Below are 24,132 nucleotides of genomic sequence, written 5' to 3'. Positions count from 1 at the left end.
CACTGATTCAGGAGCCTGATGGTTGAGGGGTAATAACTGTTCCTGAACCTGGTGGTGTGGGACCTGAGGCTCCTGTACCTCCTTCCCGATGGAATCAGTTCAGAGTTGAGGTTATCCTCACTGGTTCAGGAGCCTGATGGTTGAGGGGTAATAACTGTTCCTGAACCTGCTGGTGTGGGACCTGAGGCTCCTGTACCTCCTTCCCGATGGAATCAGTCCAGATTTGAGATTATCCTCAATGGTTCAGGAGCCTGATGGTTGAGGGGTAATAACTGTTCCTGAACCAGGTGATGTGGGACCTGAGGCTCCTGGACCTCCTTCCTGATGGAATCAGTTCAGAGTTGAGGTTATCCTCACTGGTTCAGGAGCCTGATGGTTGAGGGGTAAAAACTGTTCCTGAACCTGGTGATGTGGGACCTGAGGCTCCTGTACCTCCTTCCCAATGGAATCAGTTCAGAGTTCAGGTTATCCTCACTGGTTCAGGAGCCTGATAGTTGAGGGGTAATAACTGTTCCTGAACCTGGTGATGTGGGACCTGAGGCTCCTGTACCTCCTTCCCAATGGAATCAGTTCAGAGTTGAGGTTATCCTCACTGGTTCAGGAGCCTGATGGATGAGGGGTAATAACTGTTCCTGAACCTGGTGGTATGGGACCTGAGGCTCCTGTACCTCCTTCCCGATGGAATCAGTTCAGAGTTGAGGTTATCCTCACTGGTTCAGGAGCCTGATGGTTGAGGGGTAATAACTGTTCCTGAACCTGCTGGTGTGGGACCTGAGGCTCCTGTACCTCCTTCCCGATGGAATCAGTTCAGGGTTGAGGTTATCCTCACTGGTTCAGGAGCCTGATGGTTGAGGGGTAATAACTGTCCCTGAACCTGGTGGTGTGGGACCTGAGGCTCCTGTACCTCCTTCCCGATGGAATCAGTTCAGAGTTGAGGTTATCCTCACTGCTTCAGGAGCCTGATGGTTGAGGGGTAATAACTGTTCCTGAACCTGGTGGTGTGGGACCTGAGGCTCCTGTACCTCCTTCCCGATGGAATCAGTTCAGAGTTGAGGTTATCCTCACTGATTCAGGAGCCTGATGGTTGAGGGGTAATAACTGTTCCTGAACCTGGTGGTGTGGGACCTGAGGCTCCTGTACCTCCTTCCCGATGGAATCAGTTCAGAGTTGAGGTTATCCTCACTGGTTCAGGAGCCTGATGGTTGAGGGGTAATAACTGTTCCTGAACCTGCTGGTGTGGGACCTGAGGCTCCTGTACCTCCTTCCCGATGGAATCAGTCCAGATTTGAGATTATCCTCAATGGTTCAGGAGCCTGATGGTTGAGGGGTAATAACTGTTCCTGAACCAGGTGATGTGGGACCTGAGGCTCCTGGACCTCCTTCCCGATGGAATCAGTTCAGAGTTGAGGTTATCCTCACTGGTTCAGGAGCCTGATGGTTGAGGGGTAATAACTGTTCCTGAACCTGGTGATGTGGGACCTGAGGCTCCTGTACCTCCTTCCCAATGGAATCAGTTCAGAGTTCAGGTTATCCTCACTGGTTCAGGAGCCTGATAGTTGAGGGGTAATAACTGTTCCTGAACCTGGTGATGTGGGACCTGAGGCTCCTGTACCTCCTTCCCAATGGAATCAGTTCAGAGTTGAGGTTATCCTCACTGGTTCAGGAGCCTGATGGATGAGGGGTAATAACTGTTCCTGAACCTGGTGGTATGGGACCTGAGGCTCCTGTACCTCCTTCCCGATGGAATCAGTTCAGAGTTGAGGTTATCCTCACTGGTTCAGGAGCCTGATGGTTGAGGGGTAATAACTGTTCCTGAACCTGCTGGTGTGGGACCTGAGGCTCCTGTCCCTCCTTCCCGATGGAATCAGTTCAGAGTTGAGGTTATCCTCACTGGTTCAGGAGCCTGATGGTTGAGGGGTAATAACTGTTCCTGAACCTGGTGGTGTGGGACCTGAGGACCCTGTACCTCCTTCACGATGACAGCAGTGAGTAGAGAGCATGTCCTGGGTGGTGAGGGTCCCTGATAATGGACGCTGCTTTTCTGGGCATCGCTGTGTGTAGTTGTGCTCAGTGGTGTAGAGGGCTTTACCCGTGATGGACTGGGCTGTATCCACTAATGCTTGTAGGATATTCCATTCAAGGGCATTGGTGTGTCAATATACCCTCCACTACACATCTACAGAAGTTAGTCAGAGTTATAGGTATCATGCTGAATCTTTGAAGGAAGCAGAGACGCTGCTGTGCTTTCCTCATAATTCTGCTTGCGAGCCGAAAAGCTGACACTGCGGGATTTAAAGTTGCTGGCCCTCTCCACTCCTGACCCAAACGTAAAGCTGTGAAGCATTGAGCGACCCAGTGTGCGACTGTTCTCGACCCGGGTCTGCAGGGATTCCTCGTGCTGCGGCGATGGCCGGCGGTCCAGCAGCAGGCTCTGTGAGTCAGCAGGAGTGACGGCTGAGGAATTGTGACCTCACAGCAGTTAGACCCAAGTCCTGCAGAGGGAGCAGGGAAGAGAGAGTACCCTGTGAGTCTGGGGCAGTTGGGAGATGAGGAGGGACAAGTTCCCAGCAGTTCAGGGGGAAGAGATGCTGCGGGACTGATACAATAATTAAGAATCACAAATAATGGGTGGCCATGAAGGAGAGGTGAAGTGAAGGGGAGGGGGATGTTGGGTGCTACCTGACCATGAAGGAGAGGTGAAGTGAAGGGCAGAGGGGATGTTGGGTGCTACCTGGGCACGAAGGAGAGGTGGTGAAGGGGGGAGGGGATGTTGGGTGCTACCTGACCATGAAGGAGAGGTGAAGTGAAGGGCGGAGGGGATGTTGGGTGCTACCTGACCATGAAGGAGAGGTGAAGTGAAGGGAGGAGGGGATGTTGGGTGCTACCTGACCATGAAGGAGAGGTGAAGTGAAGGGTGAGGGGATGTTGGGTGCTACCTGACCATGAAGGAGAGGTGAAGTGAAGGGGGGGAGGGGATGTTGGGTGCTACCTGACCATGAAGGAGAGGTGAAGTGAAGGGGGGAGGGGATGTTGGGTGCTACCTGACCATGAAGGAGAGGTGAAGTGAAGGGGGGAGGGGATGTTGGGTGCTACCTGACCATGAAGGAGAGGTGAAGTGAAGGGGGGGAGGGGATGTTGGGTGCTACCCGACCATGAAGGAGAGGTGAAGTGAAGGGGGGAGGGGATGTTGGGTGCTACCTGACCATGAAGGAGAGGTGAAGTGAAGGGGGGAGGAGATGTTGGGTGCTACCTGACCATGAAGGAGAGGTGAAGTGAAGGGTGAGGGGATGTTGGGTGCTACCTGACCATGAAGGAGAGGTGGTGAAGGGGGAGGGGATGTTGGGTGCTACCTGACCATGAAGGAGAGGAAGTGAAGGGGGGAGGGGATGTTGGGTGCTACCTGACCATGAAGGAGAGGTGATGTGAAGGGGGGAGGGGATGTTGGGTGCTACCTGACCATGAAGGAGAGGTGATGTGAAGGGGGGAGGGGATGTTGGGTGCTACCTGACCAGGAAGGAGAGGTGAAGTGAAGGGGGAGGGGATGTTGGGTGCTACCTGACCAGGAAGGAGAGTTGAAGTGAAGGGGGGGAGGGGATGTTGGGTGCTACCTGACCAGGAAGGAGAGTTGAAGTGAAGGGGGGAGGGGATGTTGGGTGCTACCTGACCAGGAAGGAGAGTTGAAGTGAAGGGGGGGAGGGGATGTTGGGTGCTACCTGACCATGAAGGAGAGGTGAAGTGGAGGAGGAGGGGATGTTGGGTGCTACCTGACCAGGAAGGAGAGGTGAAGTGAAGGGGGAGGGGATGTTGGGTGCTACCCGACCATGAAGGAGAGGTGAAGTGAAGGGGGGAGGGGATGTTGGGTGCTACCTGGCCATAAAGGAGAGGTGAAGTGAAGGGGGGAGGGGACGTTGGGTGCTACCTGACCATGAAGGAGAGGTGAAGTGAAGGGTGAGGGGATGTTGGGTGCTACCTGACCATGAAGGAGAGGTGAAGTGAAGGGGGGAGGGGATGTTGGGTGCTACCTGACCATGAAGGAGAGGTGAAGTGAAGGGGGGGAGGGGATGTTGGGTGCTACCTGACCATGAAGGAGAGTTGAAGTGAAGGGGGGGAGGGGATGTTGGGTGCTACCTGACCATGAAGGAGAGGTGAAGTGAAGGGGGGAGGGGATGTTGGGTGCTACCTGACCATGAAGGAGAGTTGAAGTGAAGGGGGAGGGGATGTTGGGTGCTACCTGACCATGAAGGAGAGGTGAAGTGAAGGGGGGAGGGGATGTTGGGTGGTACCTGACTATGAAGGAGAGGTGAAGTGAAGGGGGGAGGGGATGTTGGGTGCTACCTGACCATGAAGGAGAGGTGAAGTGAAGGGTGAGGGGATGTTGGGTGCTACCTGACCATGAAGGAGAGGTGAAGTGAAGGGGGGGAGGGGACGTTGGGTGCTACCTGACCATGAAGGAGAGGAAGTGAAGGGGAGAGGGGATGTTGGGTGCTACCTGACCATGAAGGAGAGGTGAAGTGAAGGGGGGGAGGGGATGTTGGGTGCTACCTGGCCATGAAGGAGAGGTGAAGTGAAGGGGGAGGGGATGTTGGGTGCTACCTGACCATGAAGGAGAGGTGAAGTGAAGGGGGAGGGGATGTTGGGTGCTACCTGACCATGAAGGAGAGGAAGTGAAGGGGGGAGGGGATGTTGGGTGCTACCTGACCATAAAGGAGAGGTGAAGTGAAGGGGGGGAGGGGATGTTGGGTGCTACCTGACCATGAAGGAGAGGAAGTGAAGGGGGGAGGGGATGTTGGGTGCTACCTGACCATGAAGGAGAGGTGAAGTGAAGGGGGGAGGGGATGTTGGGTGCTACCTGACCATGAAGGAGAGGAAGTGAAGGGGAGAGGGGATGTTGGGTGCTACCTGGCCATGAAGGAGAGGTGAAGTGAAGGGGGAGGGGATGTTGGGTGCTACCTGACCATGAAGGAGAGGTGAAGTGAAGGGGGGAGGGGATGTTGGGTGCTACCTGGCCATGAAGGAGAGGTGAAGTGAAGGGGGGAGGGGATGTTGGGTGCTGCCTGACCATGAAGGAGAGGTGAAGTGAAGGGTGAGGGGATGTTGGGTGCTACCTGACCATGAAGGAGAGGTGAAGTGAAGGGGGGAGGGGATGTTGGGTGCTACCTGACCATGAAGGAGAGGTGAAGTGAAGGGGGGAGGGGAGGTTGGGTGCTACCTGACCATGAAGGAGAGGTGAAGTGAAGGGGTGAGGGGATGTTGGGTGCTACCTGACTATGAAGGAGAGGTGAAGTGAAGGGGGGAGGGGATGTTGGGTGCTACCTGACCATGAAGGAGAGGTGAAGTGAAGGGGGGAGGGGATGTTGGGTGCTACCTGACCATGAAGGAGAGGTGAAGTGAAGGGGAGAGGGGATGTTGGGTGCTACCTGACCATGAAGGAGAGGTGAAGTGAAGGGGGAGGGGATGTTGGGTGCTACCTGACCATGAAGGAGAGGTGAAGTGAAGGGGGGAGGGGATGTTGGGTGCTACCTGACTATGAAGGAGAGGTGAAGTGAAGGGGGGAGGGGATGTTGGGTGCTACCTGACCATGAAGGAGAGGTGAAGTGAAGGGGGGAGGGGATGTTGGGTGCTACCTGACCATGAAGGAGAGGTGAAGTGAAGGGGGGAGGGGATGTTGGGTGCTACCTGACCATGAAGGAGAGGTGAAGTGAAGGGGGGAGGGGATGTTGGGTGCTACCTGACCAGGAAGGAGAGGTGAAGTGAAGGGGGGAGGGGATGTTGGGTGCTACCTGACCAGGAAGGAGAGGTGAAGTGAAGGGGGGAGGGGATGTTGGGTGCTACCTGACCATGAATGAGAGGTGAAGTGAAGGGGGGAGGGGATGTTGGGTGCTACCTGACCATGAAGGAGAGGTGAAGTGAAGGGGGGAGGGGATGTTGGGTGCTACCTGACCATGAAGGAGAGGAAGTGAAGGGGGGAGGGGATGTTGGGTGCTACCTGGCCATGAAGGAGAGGTGAAGTGAAGGGGTGAGGGGATGTTGGGTGCTACCTGACCATGAAGGAGAGGTGAAGTGAAGGGGGGAGGGGATGTTGGGTGCTACCTGACCATGAAGGAGAGGTGAAGTGAAGGGGAGAGGGGATGTTGGGTGCTACCTGGCCATGAAGGAGAGGAAGTGAAGGGGGAGGGGAGGTTGGGTGCTACCTGACCATGAAGGAGAGGTGAAGTGAAGGGGGGAGGGGATGTTGGGTGCTACCTGACCATGAAGGAGAGGTGAAGTGAAGGGGAGAGGGGATGTTGGGTGCTACCTGACCATGAAGGAGAGGTGAAGTGAAGGGGGAGGGGATGTTGGGTGCTACCTGGCCATGAAGGAGAGGTGAAGTGAAGGGGGAGGGGATGTTGGGTGCTACCTGACCATGAAGGAGAGGAAGTGAAGGGGGAGGGGAGGTTGGGTGCTACCTGACCATGAAGGAGAGGTGAAGTGAAGGGGGGAGGGGATGTTGGGTGCTACCTGACCATGAAGGAGAGGTGAAGTGAAGGGGGGAGGGGATGTTGGGTGCTACCTGACCATGAAGGAGAGGAAGTGAAGGGGGGGAGGGGATGTTGGGTGCTACCTGACCATGAAGGAGAGGTGAAGTGAAGGGGGGGAGGGGATGTTGGGTGCTACCTGACCATGAAGGAGAGGTGAAGTGAAGGGGGGGAGGGGATGTTGGGTGCTACCTGACCATGAAGGAGAGGTGAAGTGAAGGGGGGAGGGGATGTTGGGTGCTACCTGGCCATGAAGGAGAGGTGAAGTGAAGGGGGGAGGGGATGTTGGGTGCTACCTGGCCATGAAGGAGAGGTGAAGTGAAGGGGGGAGGGGATGTTGGGTGCTACCTGGCCATGAAGGAGAGGTGAAGTGAAGGGGGGAGGGGATGTTGGGTGCTACCTGGCCATGAAGGAGAGGTGGTGAAGGGGGGAGGGGATGTTGGGTGCTACCTGACTATGAAGGAGAGGTGAAGTGAAGGGGGAGGGGATGTTGGGTGCTACCTGACCATGAAGGAGAGGTGATGTGAAGGGGGGAGGGGATGTTGGGTGCTGCCTGACCATGAAGGAGAGGTGAAGTGAAGGGGGAGGGGATGTTGGGTGCTACCTGACCATGAAGGAGAGGTGAAGTGAAGGGGGGAGGGGATGTTGGGTGCTACCTGACCATGAAGGAGAGGTGAAGTGAAGGGGGGAGGGGATGTTGGGTGCTACCTGACCATGAAGGAGAGGTGAAGTGAAGGGGAGAGGGGATGTTGGGTGCTACCTGACTATGAAGGAGAGGTGAAGTGAAGGGGGAGGGGATGTTGGGTGCTACCTGACCATGAAGGAGAGGTGAAGTGAAGGGGAGAGGGGATGTTGGGTGCTACCTGACCATGAAGGAGAGGTGAAGTGAAGGGGGGGAGGGGATGTTGGGTGCTACCTGACCATGAAGGAGAGGTGAAGTGAAGGGGGGGAGGGGATGTTGGGTGCTACCTGACCATGAAGGAGAGGTGAAGTGAAGGGGGGGGAGGGGATGTTGGGTGCTACCTGACCATGAAGGAGAGGTGAAGTGAAGGGGGGAGGGGATGTTGGGTGCTACCTGACCATGAAGGAGAGGAAGTGAAGGGGGGAGGGGATGTTGGGTGCTACCTGACCATGAAGGAGAGGTGAAGTGAAGGGGGAGGGGACGTTGGGTGCTACCTGACCATGAAGGAGAGGTGAAGTGAAGGGGGGAGGGGATGTTGGGTGCTACCTGACCATGAAGGAGAGGTGAAGTGAAGGGGGGAGGGGATGTTGGGTGCTACCTGACCATGAAGGAGAGGTGAAGTGAAGGGGAGAGGGGATGTTGGGTGCTACCTGACCATGAAGGAGAGGTGAAGTGAAGGGGGGGAGGGGATGTTGGGTGCTACCTGACCATGAAGGAGAGGTGAAGTGAAGGGAGGAGGGGATGTTGGGTGCTACCTGACCATGAAGGAGAGGTGGTGAAGGGGGGAGGGGATGTTGGGTGCTACCTGACCATGAAGGAGAGGTGAAGTGAAGGGGGGAGGGGATGTTGGGTGCTACCTGACCAGGAAGGAGAGGTGAAGTGAAGGGGGGAGGGGATGTTGGGTGCTACCTGACCAGGAAGGAGAGGTGAAGTGAAGGGGGGAGGGGATGTTGGGTGCTACCTGACCATGAAGGAGAGGTGAAGTGAAGGGGGGGAGGGGATGTTGGGTGCTACCTGACCATGAAGGAGAGGTGAAGTGAAGGGGAGAGGGGATGTTGGGTGCTACCTGACCATGAAGGAGAGGTGAAGTGAAGGGAGGAGGGGATGTTGGGTGCTACCTGGCCATGAAGGAGAGGTGAAGTGAAGGGGGGAGGGGATGTTGGGTGCTACCTGACCATGAAGGAGAGGTGAAGTGAAGGGGGGAGGGGATGTTGGGTGCTACCTGACCATGAAGGAGAGGTGAAGTGAAGGGGGGAGGGGATGTTGGGTGCTACCTGACCATGAAGGAGAGGTGAAGTGAAGGGGGAGGGGAGGTTGGGTGCTACCTGACCATGAAGGAGAGGTGAAGTGAAGGGGGGAGGGGATGTTGGGTGCTACCTGGCCATGAAGGAGAGGTGAAGTGAAGGGAGGAGGGGATGTTGGGTGCTACCTGACCATGAAGGAGAGGTGAAGTGAAGGGGGGAGGGGATGTTGGGTGCTACCTGACCATGAAGGAGAGGTGAAGTGAAGGGGGAGGGGATGTTGGGTGCTACCTGACCATGAAGGAGAGGTGAAGTGAAGGGGAGAGGGGATGTTGGGTGCTACCTGACCAGGAAGGAGAGGAAGTGAAGGGGAGAGGGGATGTTGGGTGCTACCTGACCATGAAGGAGAGGTGAAGTGAAGGGGGAGGGGATGTTGGGTGCTACCTGACCATGAAGGAGAGGTGAAGTGAAGAGGTGAGGGGATGTTGGGTGCTACCTGACCATGAAGGAGAGGTGAAGTGAAGGGGGAGGGTAGGTTGGGTGCTACCTGACTATGAAGGAGAGGAAGTGAAGGGGGGAGGGGATGTTGGGTGCTACCTGACCATGAAGGAGAGGTGAAGTGAAGAGGTGAGGGGATGTTGGGTGCTACCTGACCATGAAGGAGAGGTGAAGTGAAGGGGGGAGGGGATGTTGGGTGCTACCTGACCATGAAGGAGAGGTGAAGTGAAGGGAGGAGGGGATGTTGGGTGCTACCTGACCATGAAGGAGAGGTGAAGTGAAGGGGGGAGGGGATGTTGGGTGCTACCTGACCATGAAGGAGAGGTGAAGTGAAGGGGGGAGGGGATGTTGGGTGCTACCTGACCATGAAGGAGAGGTGAAGTGAAGGGGAGAGGGGACGTTGGGTGCTACCTGACTATGAAGGAGAGGTGAAGTGAAGGGGGGAGGGGATGTTGGGTGCTACCTGACCAGGAAGGAGAGGTGAAGTGAAGGGGGGGAGGGGATGTTGGGTGCTACCTGACCATGAAGGAGAGGTGAAGTGAAGGGGGGGAGGGGATGTTGGGTGCTACCTGACCATGAAGGAGAGGTGAAGTGAAGGGGAGGGGGATGTTGGGTGCTACCTGACCATGAAGGAGAGGAAGTGAAGGGGGGAGGGGATGTTGGGTGCTACCTGACCATGAAGGAGAGGTGAAGTGAAGGGGAGGGGGATGTTGGGTGCTACCTGACCATGAAGGAGAGGAAGTGAAGGGGGGAGGGGATGTTGGGTGCTACCTGACCATGAAGGAGAGGAAGTGAAGGGGGGAGGGGATGTTGGGTGCTGCCTGACTATGAAGGAGAGGAAGTGAAGGGGGGAGGGGATGTTGGGTGCTACCTGACCATGAAGGAGAGGTGAAGTGAAGGGTGAGGGGACGTTGGGTGCTACCTGACCATGAAGGAGAGGTGAAGTGAAGGGGGGAGGGGATGTTGGGTGCTACCTGACCATGAAGGAGAGGTGAAGTGAAGGGGGGAGGGGATGTTGGGTGCTGCCTGACCATGAAGGAGAGGTGAAGTGAAGGGGGGAGGGGATGTTGGGTGCTGCCTGACCATGAAGGAGAGGTGAAGTGAAGGGGGGAGGGGATATTGGGTGCTACCTGACCATGAAGGAGAGGAAGTGAAGGGGGAGGGGATGTTGGGTGCTACCTGGCCATGAAGGAGAGGTGAAGTGAAGGGGGGAGGGGATGTTGGGTGCTACCTGACCATGAAGGAGAGGTGAAGTGAAGGGGGGGGAGGGGACGTTGGGTGCTACCTGACCATGAAGGAGAGGTGAAGTGAAGGGGGGGAGGGGATGTTGGGTGCTACCTGACCATGAAGGAGAGGTGAAGTGAAGGGAGGAGGGGATGTTGGGTGCTACCTGACCATGAAGGAGAGGTGAAGTGAAGGGGGGGAGGGGATGTTGGGTGCTACCTGACCATGAAGGAGAGGTGAAGTGAAGGGGGAGGGGATGTTGGGTGCTACCTGACCAGGAAGGAGAGGTGAAGTGAAGGGGAGAGGGGATGTTGTGTGCTACCTGACCATGAAGGAGAGGTGAAGTGAAGGGGGAGGGGATGTTGGGTGCTACCTGACCATGAAGGAGAGGTGAAGTGAAGGGGGGAGGGGATGTTGGGTGCTACCTGACCATGAAGGAGAGGTGAAGTGAAGGGGGAGGGGATGTTGGGTGCTACCTGACCATGAAGGAGAGGTGAAGTGAAGGGGAGAGGGGATGTTGTGTGCTACCTGACCATGAAGGAGAGGTGAAGTGAAGGGGGAGGGGATGTTGGGTGCTACCTGACCATGAAGGAGAGGTGAAGTGAAGGGGGGAGGGGATGTTGGGTGCTACCTGACCATGAAGGAGAGGTGAAGTGAAGGGGGGGAGGGGATGTTGGGTGCTACCTGACCATGAAGGAGAGGTGAAGTGAAGGGGGGAGGGGGATGTTGGGTGCTACCTGACCATGAAGGAGAGGTGAAGTGAAGGGGGGAGGGGATGTTGGGTGCTACCTGACCATGAAGGAGAGGTGAAGTGAAGGGGGGAGTTTGTTTGTCCAGGAAGGGTTTAAGGATGGGTGAAGGTTGGGGCAAGAGAAGAGGGTGCATACTGTAGAATGAACTGAGTGATAACGAAAGGGGGAGTTTGTGTGTATTGTCACTGAGTGTAGAAGGTTCCCTGCCTTTTTAATGCCATGGAGAGCAGGTTGGGAGCCCCTGCTCTTCGTGTGTGGGGAGGTGCTGTAGCAGGGGAGCGAGGAGGGGCTCTCGGTGAACGGAGTGAGGTTGTGGCAGGCGTTCACGGGTGGGTGGGTGTGGCCAGCTGGTTACTCAAGTCTGTCTCTGCCTGGCGGTGGGTTGGACCACAGCAATGAGAGCTTTTCTCTGGAGGAGTCTGCATGGGTTCTGATGATGTTCCATCGAGAGGCATTGGAGCTGTGAACGAAGCCGATCACAGTAAGGAACTCTGCATCCTTTGAATTTATGTTGTACGTATGAGTAACTGCTCCTCCTCCTGGGCCTCAGTGTGGCTGGACACTCTGGGAAAGCAGCGTTGGGAATGCTGGGCCGGATTAGGCCTCTCGATAAATGGGTTGTTTTCTGAGATTCTGTCCAACCTAACACGTGAACTTCTGGGTTACATCTCCTCTCTATCTCAGTTCCCCCCCTTTATCCCCACCAGTGCCGTCATGATTGGCATATTGTTGGTTTTACATTTGACGCGGATGTTGTTGGCACGGCTACTGAATTTGCTGGAGGACGGTTGGGCAACAACACGGCTCTGCCTGCAGAGGCCTGTTGACCAGGCTGCAGGAAAACAGATCTCATTACCTCCACCACATTAATAAACCTGATGTGAATACAATACAGAAGCAAAGATATTCCCAGCCGGGATGTCCTCACTCACCTGCCGATGGTGGGCCCCAGACTCCGGTGATTTCGGATCAGAGGAGTCATAAACTCTGTCCAACACCCTCAGAATGGGGGAGGGGACTCAGGAAACCAGACTCGACCTGAAATGTCGACTGTTTATTCTCCTCCACACCCGCTACCTGAGCTACAGAATCTCTGAAGTGCATAGGAACGTGCTCTCAGTGACCACTTTATTAGTTGCCTCTTGTCCCTAGTAAAGAAGCCACTGCACGTATGTTCCTGGTCTCTGCTGCTGTGACCCGTCCACTTCAAGGCTCAGCGTGTTGTGTATTCAGAGATGCTCCTCTGCCGACCACTGTTGTAACGTGTGGTTATCTGGAGTCACTGTCAGCGTGAACCAGTCTGGCCTTTCTCCTCTGACCTCTCTCATTAACGAGGTGTTTTCACCCACTGAACTGCCCCACAGTGGCTGGTGTTTGTTTTTCACACCATTCTCTGTAAACTCTAGAGCGGGGGTTCCCACGGACTCCACAGACCCCTTCGGTTAATGGTGGGGGTCCCTGGCATTAAAAAGTTTGGGAACCCGGCTCTAGCGACGGTTTGTGAAAACCCCAGGGGATCATGGGTTTGTGAGTCAATCAAACCACCCCATCTGGCACCAGCAATCATTCCAGGGTTAAAGTCACACTCCTTGCCCCGTTCTGAGGTTTGGTCTGAACCTCCTGACCGTGTCTGCGTGCTCTGATGCCCTGAGTTGCTGCCACGTGATTGGCTGATGAGATATTTGCATGAACAACAGGGGTGTACCTCGTATGGTGGCCCCTGAGTGCAAAACAGTGGCTCGAGAAGTTGTGCCTACTTCACGATCACCGTAACCCTTACATCCAATAACTCCCCATTTTTCCTGCACCCTCTGTTATTTTTATTTTCACTGTCTCAGTTCTTGCTCTCCGCCCCTCCCTCCCTCGCCTTCCTTCTTCAAAGACGGCGATACTGTCATTGCACTTGATTGCAATCAGGCTCGACGCCCATTGCTGTTTCGGTGAGGATCACAGAGAGTGACGAGGGGACGAGGGCCAAGGCCCTGGTGGGAGGAGCGGGCTGCTGGCCTGCAGCTGGCTGACTGGTGTTCTGTTTACGGTAACTGCATCATGGACCAGCATTGCTGTTTCGGTGAGGAATCACAGAGAGTGACGAGGGGACGAGGGCCAAGGCCCTGGTGGGAGGAGCGGGCTGCTGGCCTGCCAGCTGGCTGACTGGTGTTCTGTTTACGGTAACTGCATCATGGACCAGCCATTGAGTCAATGTGCACTTCAGCACCCGTCCTGTGACAAAGTCTTGTCCCGGCTACTCAATTAAAACTCACCTCGGGTTTCCCACGGAAAACAACTCCAGCCTGGACTTCCTCAATCCTCCTGGCTTGGTAGATCCCCCTGCACCCTCTCTCGTGTTATTGCTCTGTCGTGGACTCGGCACTCCTGGTTTTGGTAGTACAGTTGCAGCAGAATCTGAATTAGAGAAGACATGGTTTTGGAGCCACGGAGAAACATCTAGCCTGTGGCGACCTGGCCTTCTGCCTTGTCCCATTGACTGTGCCTGGACCATACCCCTCTACACTCCTCCCCTCCATGTACCTATCCAAACGCCTCTTCAACGTCGAAATCAAATCCACATCCACAACTCCTACACTCTCCCAGTAATCATTTCACCCATGACCTCCGCTTGTAGTCTCACCCCACCTCAGCGGAGAGAGCCGGCTTGCATTTACCCCATCTATACCCCTCATCATGTTGTACACCTCTATCAAATCTCCTCTCAGTCTTCTGCGCTCCCAGGAATAAGGTCCTAACCTATTCAACCTTTCCTTTATAACTCAGGCCCTCCACTCCTGGCAACATCCTTGTAAATATTCTCTGTGTGTTCTTTCAATCTAATTTACATCTTTCCTGTAGGTAGAGTACTGTCAGAACTCTGAAGCACATACATATCGTTTGGGTGCCTGAAGCTTTTGCACAGGACTGTAGTAATTTTATGTATCGCACTGTACTGCTGTCACAAAAAAAAACAAATTTCCTGACGTGTGTGAGTGATGATAAACCTGATTCTGATCTGGGTCTCTATTGTGGACTGAGAGTGGGAAGGGGGCAGGGAGAGGGGAATCATGGTTGGGAAAAGGGGAAGGGAGAGGGGAGGGAGCGGGAAGCACCAGAGAGACATTCTGTAATGATCAATAAACCGATCGTTTGGAATCAAATGACCTTGCCTGGTGTCTCAGGGCTGGGTGTGTCTGTACCCACGCCACCCCTCCCTCACCATTCCCAACATCCTTTGTTCCCGCCAGATGTACAAACTCGCTCTCGGCTCCACGTTGACAAATACAGGACCGTGCACAAGTCTTATACACTCTAGCTAAGACAAAAGTCTTATATGTGTCGAAGAGTATATGTGACAATACCCCGTAGTTATGTGTTAATGAATATAATCTATAAATTTTTTGAATAATAATCATACCATAACCTTTACTTTGAAACATTTTAAGAGTTTCATTGTATTGACGTTGTCAGTGTTTCAAGTTACAACACTGTTACAAATTGCGACAATAAACACAGAATGGAAGTCGGCGACTCCTCGCCATCTAGCCACAACATTTTATTTCATTTTACTGTTTTGTCTTTGTTTTGACTGACGTTGTTTCTTCTGAGTTGTGGGGCTTTATTTCGATGTGAAAAATTCTATAATCTGACATTTTTGGTAAGTAATCTTTCAAAAAAAATTGTAATCTAATAAGAATTTTTAATTAGAAACTTGTTAGAATTTAAGGTGTCACAAAGTTTCCAGACCATATAAAAACTTCCTGCTCGGTGCAATGGTTGGTCTGCACGTCTGTAAAAACACGTTAGAGAGAATTCTGCGCAGCATGGTGGCTCCCTTCCTTACCCGCTCCTCCTCCTTTGCTCTGCAGATGCCCCCGTCTCCGAGCTGCACGACCTCTTCTGCAAGAAGCTGCAACAGTGCTGCACCATCTTTGATTTCATGGACTGCGTCGCCGACTTGAAGGGAAAAGAGATCAAGCGGGCGGCCCTCAACGAGCTGGTGGAGTGCATCGTCGCGGGGCGAGGGCTGCTCATCGAGCCCATCTACCCCGAGATCATGAAGATGGTGAGTGAGTCTAGAGGGTTCTTCCCCACACCGCGGGTGCAGGTCAGTCACGGTCTCTGTGTGTCCTGTGGGACCTTGCTGGACATTCAAAGTACACGTATATCACCATGTACAACCCTGGGATTCACTTTCTTGCGGGCATACTCAATGAATCTATAGATTAGTAGGTACAACAGAACCAGTGGAAGATTGGGCCCGCGACAGTGGTGTCACCAGCAAACTGCAATGTGACATTAGCCGCACGTGCATACGTGCAAAGCAGTTAGAGCAGGGGGGCTAAGCACACAGCCTTGTGCTGGTGGGGGTGTTGTTGGTCTCACTGGGTGGTCGAGCTGTAGCCCCACAAGAGGGAGTGACCATCGTGGGGCAGATTGAGAGTGAGGTGTGCATGAAAACTCTAAGCTGTACGCCGTTAGATTGATAATGGTCTGTGTTCCTCTATAAGATCTCCCCTCATTCTCCTGCACTTGATGAAATGAGGTGAGGGCCTCCGTCGGTCAGGGTCGGCCATGGACGTTGCGTCCCAGCTGTCTAGATACACAAGCCCGGGCGGTACAACATGGAGGGCATGCTGTTGGCCTTGTAGCAAGCTCTCCCTCTCCACGCAGCTGATGAACCCAAAGGAACGGCTGAGTCCGAGACAGTTTGGTACCAGCAGCGTCGCAGGAGTTGCCAGTCAGTGCTGAACTCAATGTAGGACTGCCTTGGGGACTCCAGCTCTGGATTTTCCCTCGGCGTTTGCTCACGATGAGAGGGTACGGCCGCAAGGCAGCGGAGGTTTGAGATCAGAGTTTTCCTTCTGCCAGATGATCTGTTAACCGTGGCTAACCGTCTGCCTGAAGTGTCTGGTTTTAAGGCTCCAGTAACCCACCTTTGTTTTCCTGCCAGTAGAAACCCTGCTGGGTTTAGTAGCCAAGCCACACTCCTGGTGTAGACCAGGAGCTGGACCTGGTTGTCAGAAGCTATTAGAGATGCACTCTGTTGCGAGCATTTAATAGGCAGTGGGAGCTCGTCCCCATTCCTGCCCCAAGCGATAACAACCTTAAGGAACGTTAAAGTTCAAAGTAAGAAGGCCAAACACTGGGAACTGGTAGAACAGTGCCGGCTCAGGGGTGGAGGGCACGACGGGAGGTGGGTGTGGAAGTTTTGCTGCGGAACTTACTCTCAACCGTGAGATTCGTCTTCACAGCAGTCACAAAGAAGCAAAAGTAAGCATTGAACATCAAGAACACAAGACGACCAGTCTTTGACAGTGACTCCACAGGTTCAGTGCTGGGGGAGTGAGCATACTCGGGATGCTCTAAGAGATTTCAGATCTATAAATCCCAGCAACGTCCTTGTAAATTTTCTCTGCGCTCTATCAATCTTATTGATTTCTTCCCTGAAGGAGGGCAGTGCAGAATATTGTGTTACAGTTGCAGACAAAGCACATTGCAGTAATCACATCGAGGTAGATTAGCACACTGAGGGTTTATCTCTTAGCCTATGAGGGGTCTGCTGAAGAATCACCCTTGGGCCCGGTAGTAAATGCTGACAGGATGTCCACGGTTGGGAGGGGGCTTTCATTATGTTGGCCGCTTTCCGGAGGCAGGCAGCAGGAGGGTAGATGGAGTCAGGGGAGAGGAGGCTGATTTGCATGAGGGACTGAGGTTTCTTGTGGTCCAGGGTGCCCGAGGCTTTCTCACAGTCCTGCTTTTGTCAACGTGGAGCGGAGAGCGAGTTTGTAAATCTGGCGGGGGCAAAGGATGTTGGGAATGGTGAGGGTGGAGGGGTGTGGGACAGGGGGCAGAGAAGGAGTGTCAGGGACGGGTACAGACACACCCAGCCCTGAGACACCAGGCAAGGTCATTTGATTCCAAACAATCGGTTTATTGATCATTACAGAATGTCTCTCTGGTGCTTCCCGCTTCCTTCCCTCTCCCTTCCCCTTTTCCCAACCATGATTCCCCTCTCCCTGCCCCCTTCCCACTCTCAGTCCACAATAGAGACCCAGATCAGAATCAGGTTTATCATCACTCACAGCAGGGCAGTGCGATACATAAAATTCCTACAGGTCTGGGCACCCTAGCAATATACAATTCCGAGAAAAACTCTGTGAACCCTTTGCAGTTGTCTGGTTTTATGCATTAAATATTCATAAAATGTGGTCTCATCTTCATCCAAGTCACAATAATAGACAAACACAATCTGCCCGGACTAATAACATACAGTTATACTTTTCATGTGTCTATTGAACATGTTTAATTATTCACAGTCTGGGCTGGAAAAAGAATGTGAACCCTCGTATTTAATTACTGGTAGAACCTCCTTTAGACAATAGACAATAGGTGCAGAAGTAGACCATTCGGCCCTTCGAGCCTGCACCGCCATTCTGAGATCATGGCTGATCATCTATCAATACCCAGTTTCTGCCTTGTCCCCATATCCCTTGATTCCCCTATCCATCAGATACTGTTACGAAGCCCCATAACTGGGTCACTTACCAGCAAAGATAGAGTGGTCTGTTGAAGTCTGATGGTACTATTTTTAAAAGTATTTATTGATAAAGGGGCACAAAAATAAGATTAATGCAAACATACAGATAATATACGTCGTCAATACTAAATCTAAAAGCGCGGGTATAATAATAAACAATAAGAAATAGCTCTATCGTTGTCTAGGGGATAATGATTTGTCCGCTGGAAATATAAAAGTCACTGTTAGTTCGTTCAAGCTGCAGCGTTTTTGGGTTTTAGAGAGAGACGGTTTAAACTTGCCCAGGTCTTCTATGATGCCAGTCCTTCGAGTCGGGGAGTTGGTTTCCCCGTTGTTAGCTGAAAGCCTTTTTCCGTGGTACCAGCCACCAGTCCCAGGCAACGGAACTGAACGCACGTTGCCTCCTTCAAATGGCTTCCGCTATTACGGGATCGCTAGCGTTTCTTCTGGTGCGTCTGAGAGGCTGTTCCCACAGACCCTCTTTTATCCTGACTCACAGGGTCTCAGATGTCAATCAGGTTGGGGTGATGCAATCCCTCAACCAGCCCACTCTGCCCGAGGGCTTCCACGTAGCACAGTATTGCAATACACAAGTTCGTCTCCCAGAGACAATGGCCGTGTCCCGTAGCTTTATATCGCCCGGGGAACGAGACATTCCGCACGTCTCTCTCTCATTTCCTGGGTCTCCTGACCCAACCCAACAGTGATCTTGCGATTCTCACAAAGGAGGGGGCTGTAGGCGTAACAATACCTATCTAGCTCCTTCTTGAAAGCATCCAGAGAATTGGCCTCCAATTCCTTCCGAGGCAGTGCATTCCAGACCCCCACAACTCTCCGGGAGAAGAAGTTTTTCCTTAACTCTGTCCTAAATGACCTACCCCTTATTCTCAAACCATGCCCTCTGGTACTGGACTCTCCCAGCATCTGGAACATATTTCCTGCCTCTATCTTGTCCAATCCCTTAATAATCTTATATATTGCAATCAGATCCCCTCTCAATCTCCTTAATTCCAGCGTTTACAAGCCCAGACTCTCTAACCTCTCTCCGTAAGACAGTCCGGACATCCCAAGAATTAACCTCGTGAATCTACGCTGCACTTCCTCTACAGCCAGGATGTCCTTCCTTAACCCTGGAGACCAAAACTGTACACAATACTCCAGGTGTGGTCTCACCAGGGCTCTGTACAAATGCAAAAGGATTTCCTTGCTCTTGTACTCAATTCCCTTTGTAATAAAGGCCAACATTCCATTAGCCTTCTTCACTGCCTGCTGCACTTGCTCATTCACCTTCAGTGACTGATGAACAAGGACTCCTAGATCTCTTTGTATTTCTACCTTACCTAACTTTACACCATTCAGACAATAATCTGCCTTCCTGTTCTTACTCCCAAAGTGGATAACCTCACACTTATTCACATTAACCGTCATCTGCCAAGTATCTGCCTACTCACCCAGCCTCTCCAAGTCACCCTGAATTCTCCTGACATCCTCATCACATGTCACACTGCCGCCCAGCTTAGTATCATCAGCAAACTTGCTGATGTTATTCTCAATGCCTTTGTCTAAATCGTTGATGTAAATTGTAAACAACTGTGGTCCCAATACCGAGCCCTGTGGCACCCCACTAGTCACCACCTGCCATTCCGAGAAACACCCATTCACCGCTACCCTTTGCTTTCCATCTGCCAACCAGTTTTTAAAATTTTTATTTATTAAATTTTTAGAAAATTACAAAGAATAAATGTAATGATAAAATAGTAAGAGAGAGAAAAAATAGTATTAACCCTCCCCCCTCCCCTTAACCTCCCCCCCCTTAACCCTTGTCTAAAGAAAGAAAAAAAAGAAAGAGAAAGATTGCCTGAATATTGGAGGATCTCCACATGCTCCATGGAGTTCAAAATAACTTCAATTTTTACTTTTACTTTCCCCAATTACTTTATAATTTTATCTTCAAAGGACCTATGTATTTAATCCTATCTTTTGTAAGTATGGGAGCCAAATTTTCAAAAATATATTCATTTCTTAGATTGTATGTAATTTTTTCAAGTGGAATACAACAATATGCCAACCAGTTTTCTATCCATGTCAATATCTTCCCCCAATGCCATGAGCTCTGATTTTACCCACCAATCTCCTACGTGGGACCTTATCAAATGCCTTCTGAAAATCGAGGTACACAACATCCACTGGATCTCCCTTGTCTAACTTCCTGGTTACATCCTCGAAAAACTCCAATAGATTAGTCAAGCATGATTTGCCCTTGGTAAATCCATGCTGGCTCGGCCCAATCCTATCACTGCTATCTAGATATGGCACTATTTCATCCTTAATAATGGACTCTAGCATCTTCCCCACTACCGATGTCAGGCTGACAGGTCGATAGTTCTCTGTTTTCTCCCTCCCTCCTTTCTTAAAAAGTGGGATAACATTAGCCATTCTCCAATCCTCAGGAACTGATCCTGAATCTAAGGAACATTGGAAAATGATTACCAATGCATCCGCAATTTCCAGGGCCACCTCCTTTAGTACCCTAGGATGCAGACCATCTGGACCTGGGGATTTGTCAGCCTTCAGTCCCATCAGTCTACTCATCACCGTTTCCTTCCTAATGTCAATCTGTTTCATTTCCTCTGTTACCCTATGTCCTTGGCCCATCCAGACATCTGGGAGATTGCTTGTGTCTTCCCTAGTGAAGACAGATCTAAAGTACTTATTAAGTTCTTCTGCCATTTCTCTGTTCCCCATAACAATTTCACCCAATTCATTCTTCAAGGGCCCAACATTGTTCTTAACTATCTTCTTTCTCTTCACATACCTAAAAAAGCTTTTGCTATCCTTTATATTCCTGGCCAGCTTGCGTTCGTACCTCATTTTTTCTCCCTGTATTGCCTTTTTAGTTAAGTTCTGTTGTTCCTTAAAAATTTCCCAATCATCTGTCCTCCCACTTACCTTAGCTCTGTCATACTTCCTTTTTTTTTTAATGCTGTGCAATCTCTGACTTCCTTTGTCAACCACTGTGGCCCCTTTCCCCCCTTTGAATCCTTCCTTCTCCGGGGGAAGAACTGATTTTGCACCTTGTGCATTATTCCCAAGAATACCTGCCATTGCTGTTCCACTGTCTTTTCTGCTAGGATATCAGTCCAGTTAACTTTGGCCAGCTCCTCCCTCATGGCTCCATAGTTTCCCCTGTTCATCTGCAACACTGACACCTCTGACCTGCCCTTATCCTTCTCAAATTGCAGATAAAAACTTATCATATTATGATCACTACCTCCTAATTGCTCCTTTACTTCAAGATCGCTTATCAAATCCTGTTCATTACACAAGACTAGATCCAGAATAGCCTTGTCCCTGGTCGGCTCTCGTACAAGCTGTTCCAAGAATGCATCCCGTAGGCACTCTACAAACTCTCTATCCTGTGGTCCAGCACCAACCTGATTCTCCCAGTTCACCTGCATGTTGAAATCCCCCATAACTACTGCGACATTACCTTTGCCACATGCCAATGTTAACTCCCTATTCAACTTGCACCCAATGTCCATGCTACTGTTTGGTGGCCTGTAGACAATACCCATTTGGGTCCTTTAACAGCAGCAACCTCCACCAAATGTTTCCTGTAGCTGCTGATCGGGCTTACACAACGGTAAGGAGGAATTATACACAATTCCTGTGTATAAAACTGTTTCAGTTCATCAATATTTCTGGGACCTTACATGAACATGCCACAGCATCTCAACTGAGTTAAGGTCTGGACTCTGACTCGGCCATTCCAAAACACAAATTTCCTTCTTTTTAATCCATTCTGTTGTTCATTTACTCTTGTGTTTCGGATCATTGTCTTGTTGAATCATTCAATTTCCGTTAAGCTTCAAGTGACAGACCGCTACCCTGACATTCTCCTGTGAAATGCCTTGATACAATTTGGAATGAATTGTCCCCTCTATGACTGCACGTTGTCCAGGCCCTGAGGCAGCAAAGCAGCCCAAACCGTGATGCTCCTTCCACCGTGATTCGCAGTTGGGATGAGGTTTTGGTGTTGGTGTACAGTGCCCTCTTTTCTCCAAACAGAGCGGCGTGCATTTCACCAAAAAGTTCAACTGTTGTCTCACCTGCCCACAGAACCTTGTTCCAGAGGAATTGCACAAATTGCTCTTTTGCAAACTTGAGGCCTGAAGCAGTGGATTTCTTGGAGGGCAGTGTCCTTCCGCGAACACCATCCTTGCTGAGTGTTTTTCTTACATGAACAGAGACCTAAGTAAGTTCTAGAGATTTCTGCAGGACTTCTGCTGTTATCCTTGGGTTCTCTTCGACCTCATTCGGCATTGCACGTTGTGCTCCTGGTCTGACCTTTGCAGGATGCCCACTCCGAGGGAGAGGGGCAACAATACCGAGGGCATTTCCTCCATTTGCAGACTTACCGTGGACTGATGAACACTCGGCTAGCCTTTTCCAGCTTCATGCATCTCTACAATTCTATACGGTCCTCCTTCAATTGTCTGGATTGAGGCATGGTGCACACAAACATCTTTCTTGAGAAGAGCAGGCTCTGTCAGTCTTTTTTCTACAGGGCAGGGCATCTCTGCAACCCACAGCTCCAATCTCATCTCATTGACTGGAACGCCTGACTGTTTAAATGCTCTGCTCAGTATTGACAAGAAGTTGTTCAATTGTTTGTGTGTTATTAGTGTAGGCAGATTATATCCGTCTATTATTGTGACTTGGATGAAGATCAGACCATGTTTTATGAGTGATTAATGCAGAAAAGCAGATAATTTGCAAAGGGTTCACAAACCTTTTCTTGCAGCTGTATGTGTGTGTGTATAAGTAGTTAACTAGTGCAAAAAGAGGGCAAAAGTAGTGAGATAGTGTTCATGGGTTCATGGTCAGTTCTGATATCCGATGGCAGAGGGGAAGAAGCTGTTCCTGAATCGTTGAGTGTGTGTCTTCAGGCTCCTGTACCTCCTCCCTGATGGCGGAGGGGGAGAAGCTGTTCCTGAATCGTTGAGTGTGTGTCTTCAGGCTCCTGTACCTCCTCCGTGATGGCAGAGGGGAAGAAGCTGTTCCTGAATCGTTGAGTGTGTGTCTTCAGGCTCCTGTACCTCCTCCCTGACGGCAGAGGGGAAGGAGCTGTTCCTGAATCGTTGAGTGTGTGTCTTCAGGCTCCTGTACCCCCTCCCTGGTGGCAGCAATGAGAAGAGGGCAAGTCCTGGGTGATGGGAGTCCTTAATAGTGGCTTCGCCTTTTGAAGATGACCTGGGTGCTGGGGAGGCTGATGCCAGTGACGGAGCTGACTGAGATTACAACTCTCCACAGCTGACTTCGATCCTGTGCGGTCGCCCCGCCCCGCTCCATACCGGACGGTGATACAGCCAGTTAGGGTGCTCTCTGTGATATATCTGTACACAGTACTCTGCTTAGAAATTGGGACACAGCTATTGACAGAAAGCAAAGATTAATCTGTCCTGAGGTTCAAAAACCATGCGTCTGGAACTCTGTGACACTAACTTCCTGTTGTGAGATGGTGGGGAAAGCTGGTGGGCTTTTTGGTGATGATGTAATCAGTCGTTGACAGTGCTGCCCCCACTGTTCCTTGTCAGCATTCAGTCGCTCAGAAACGGAAACACTCCCCCCACTATAGGAAACATCCTCTCCACATCCACACTATCTGTGTCCTCTGGTCCTAGACTCCCCCACTATAGGAAACATCCTCTCCACATCCACTCTGTCTGTGTCCTCTGGTCCTAGACTCCCCCACTATAGGAAACATCCTCTCCACATCCACTCTATCTGTGTCCTCTGGTCCCAGACTCACCCACTATAGGAAACATCCTCTCCACATCCACTCTATCTGTGTCCTCTGGTCCTAGACTCCCACACTACAGGAAACATCCTCTCCACATCCACTCTATCTGTGTCCTCTGGTCCTAGACTCCCCCTCTATAGGAAACATCCTCTCCACATCCACTCTATCTGTGTCCTCTGGTCCTAGACTCCCCCACTATAGGAAACATCCTCTCCACATCCACTTTATCTGTGTCCTCTGGTCCTAGACTCCCCCACTATAGGAAACATCCTCTCCACATCCACTCTATCTGTGTCCTCTGGTCCTAGACTCCCCCACTACAGGAAACATCCTCTCCACATCCACTCTGTCTGTGTCCTCTGGTCCTAGACTCCCCCACTACAGGAAACATCCTCTCCACATCCACTCTATCTGTGTCCTCTGGTCCTAGACTCCCCCACTACAGGAAACATCCTCTCCACATCCACTCTATCTGTGTCCTCTGGTCCTAGACTCCCCCACTATAGGAAACATCCTCTCCACATCCACTCTACCTGTGTCCTCTGGTCCCAGTCTCCCCCACTATAGGAAACATCCTCTCCACATCCACTCTACCTGTGTCCTCTGGTCCCAGTCTCCCCCACTATAGGAAACATCCTCTCCACATCCACTCTATCTGTGTCCTCTGGTCCTAGACTCCCCCACTACAGGAAACATCCTCTCCACATCCACTCTATCTGTGTCCTCTGGTCCTAGACTCCCCCACTACAGGAAACATCCTCTCCACATCCACTCTATCTGTGTCCTCTGGTCCTAGACTCCCCCACTACAGGAAACATCCTCTCCACATCCACTCTATCTGTGTCCTCTGGTCCTAGACTCCCCCACTATAGGAAACATCCTCTC

General features: G+C 51.8%; 1 protein-coding gene across 1 annotated transcript in view; it reads left to right on the top strand.

Annotated features, from left to right (window-relative positions):
* ppp2r5b (protein phosphatase 2, regulatory subunit B', beta) overlaps window positions 1-24,132 on the top strand; it is a 118,284-nt gene that overhangs the window by 36,748 nt on the left and 57,404 nt on the right. The window contains exon 2 of the mRNA XM_059954823.1: window positions 14,773-14,969. Within this exon, the coding sequence (XP_059810806.1) occupies window positions 14,773-14,969 (197 nt within the window). The remainder of the gene's footprint in view (window positions 1-14,772; window positions 14,970-24,132) is intronic.

The sequence above is a fragment of the Hypanus sabinus genome, chromosome 31 (genome assembly GCF_030144855.1).
Source record: "Hypanus sabinus isolate sHypSab1 chromosome 31, sHypSab1.hap1, whole genome shotgun sequence".
In the NCBI taxonomy this organism is placed as follows: domain Eukaryota; kingdom Metazoa; phylum Chordata; class Chondrichthyes; order Myliobatiformes; family Dasyatidae; genus Hypanus; species Hypanus sabinus.
Note: the sequence above shows the minus strand (reverse complement) of the source record. Positions and strands in the feature narration are given on the sequence as shown.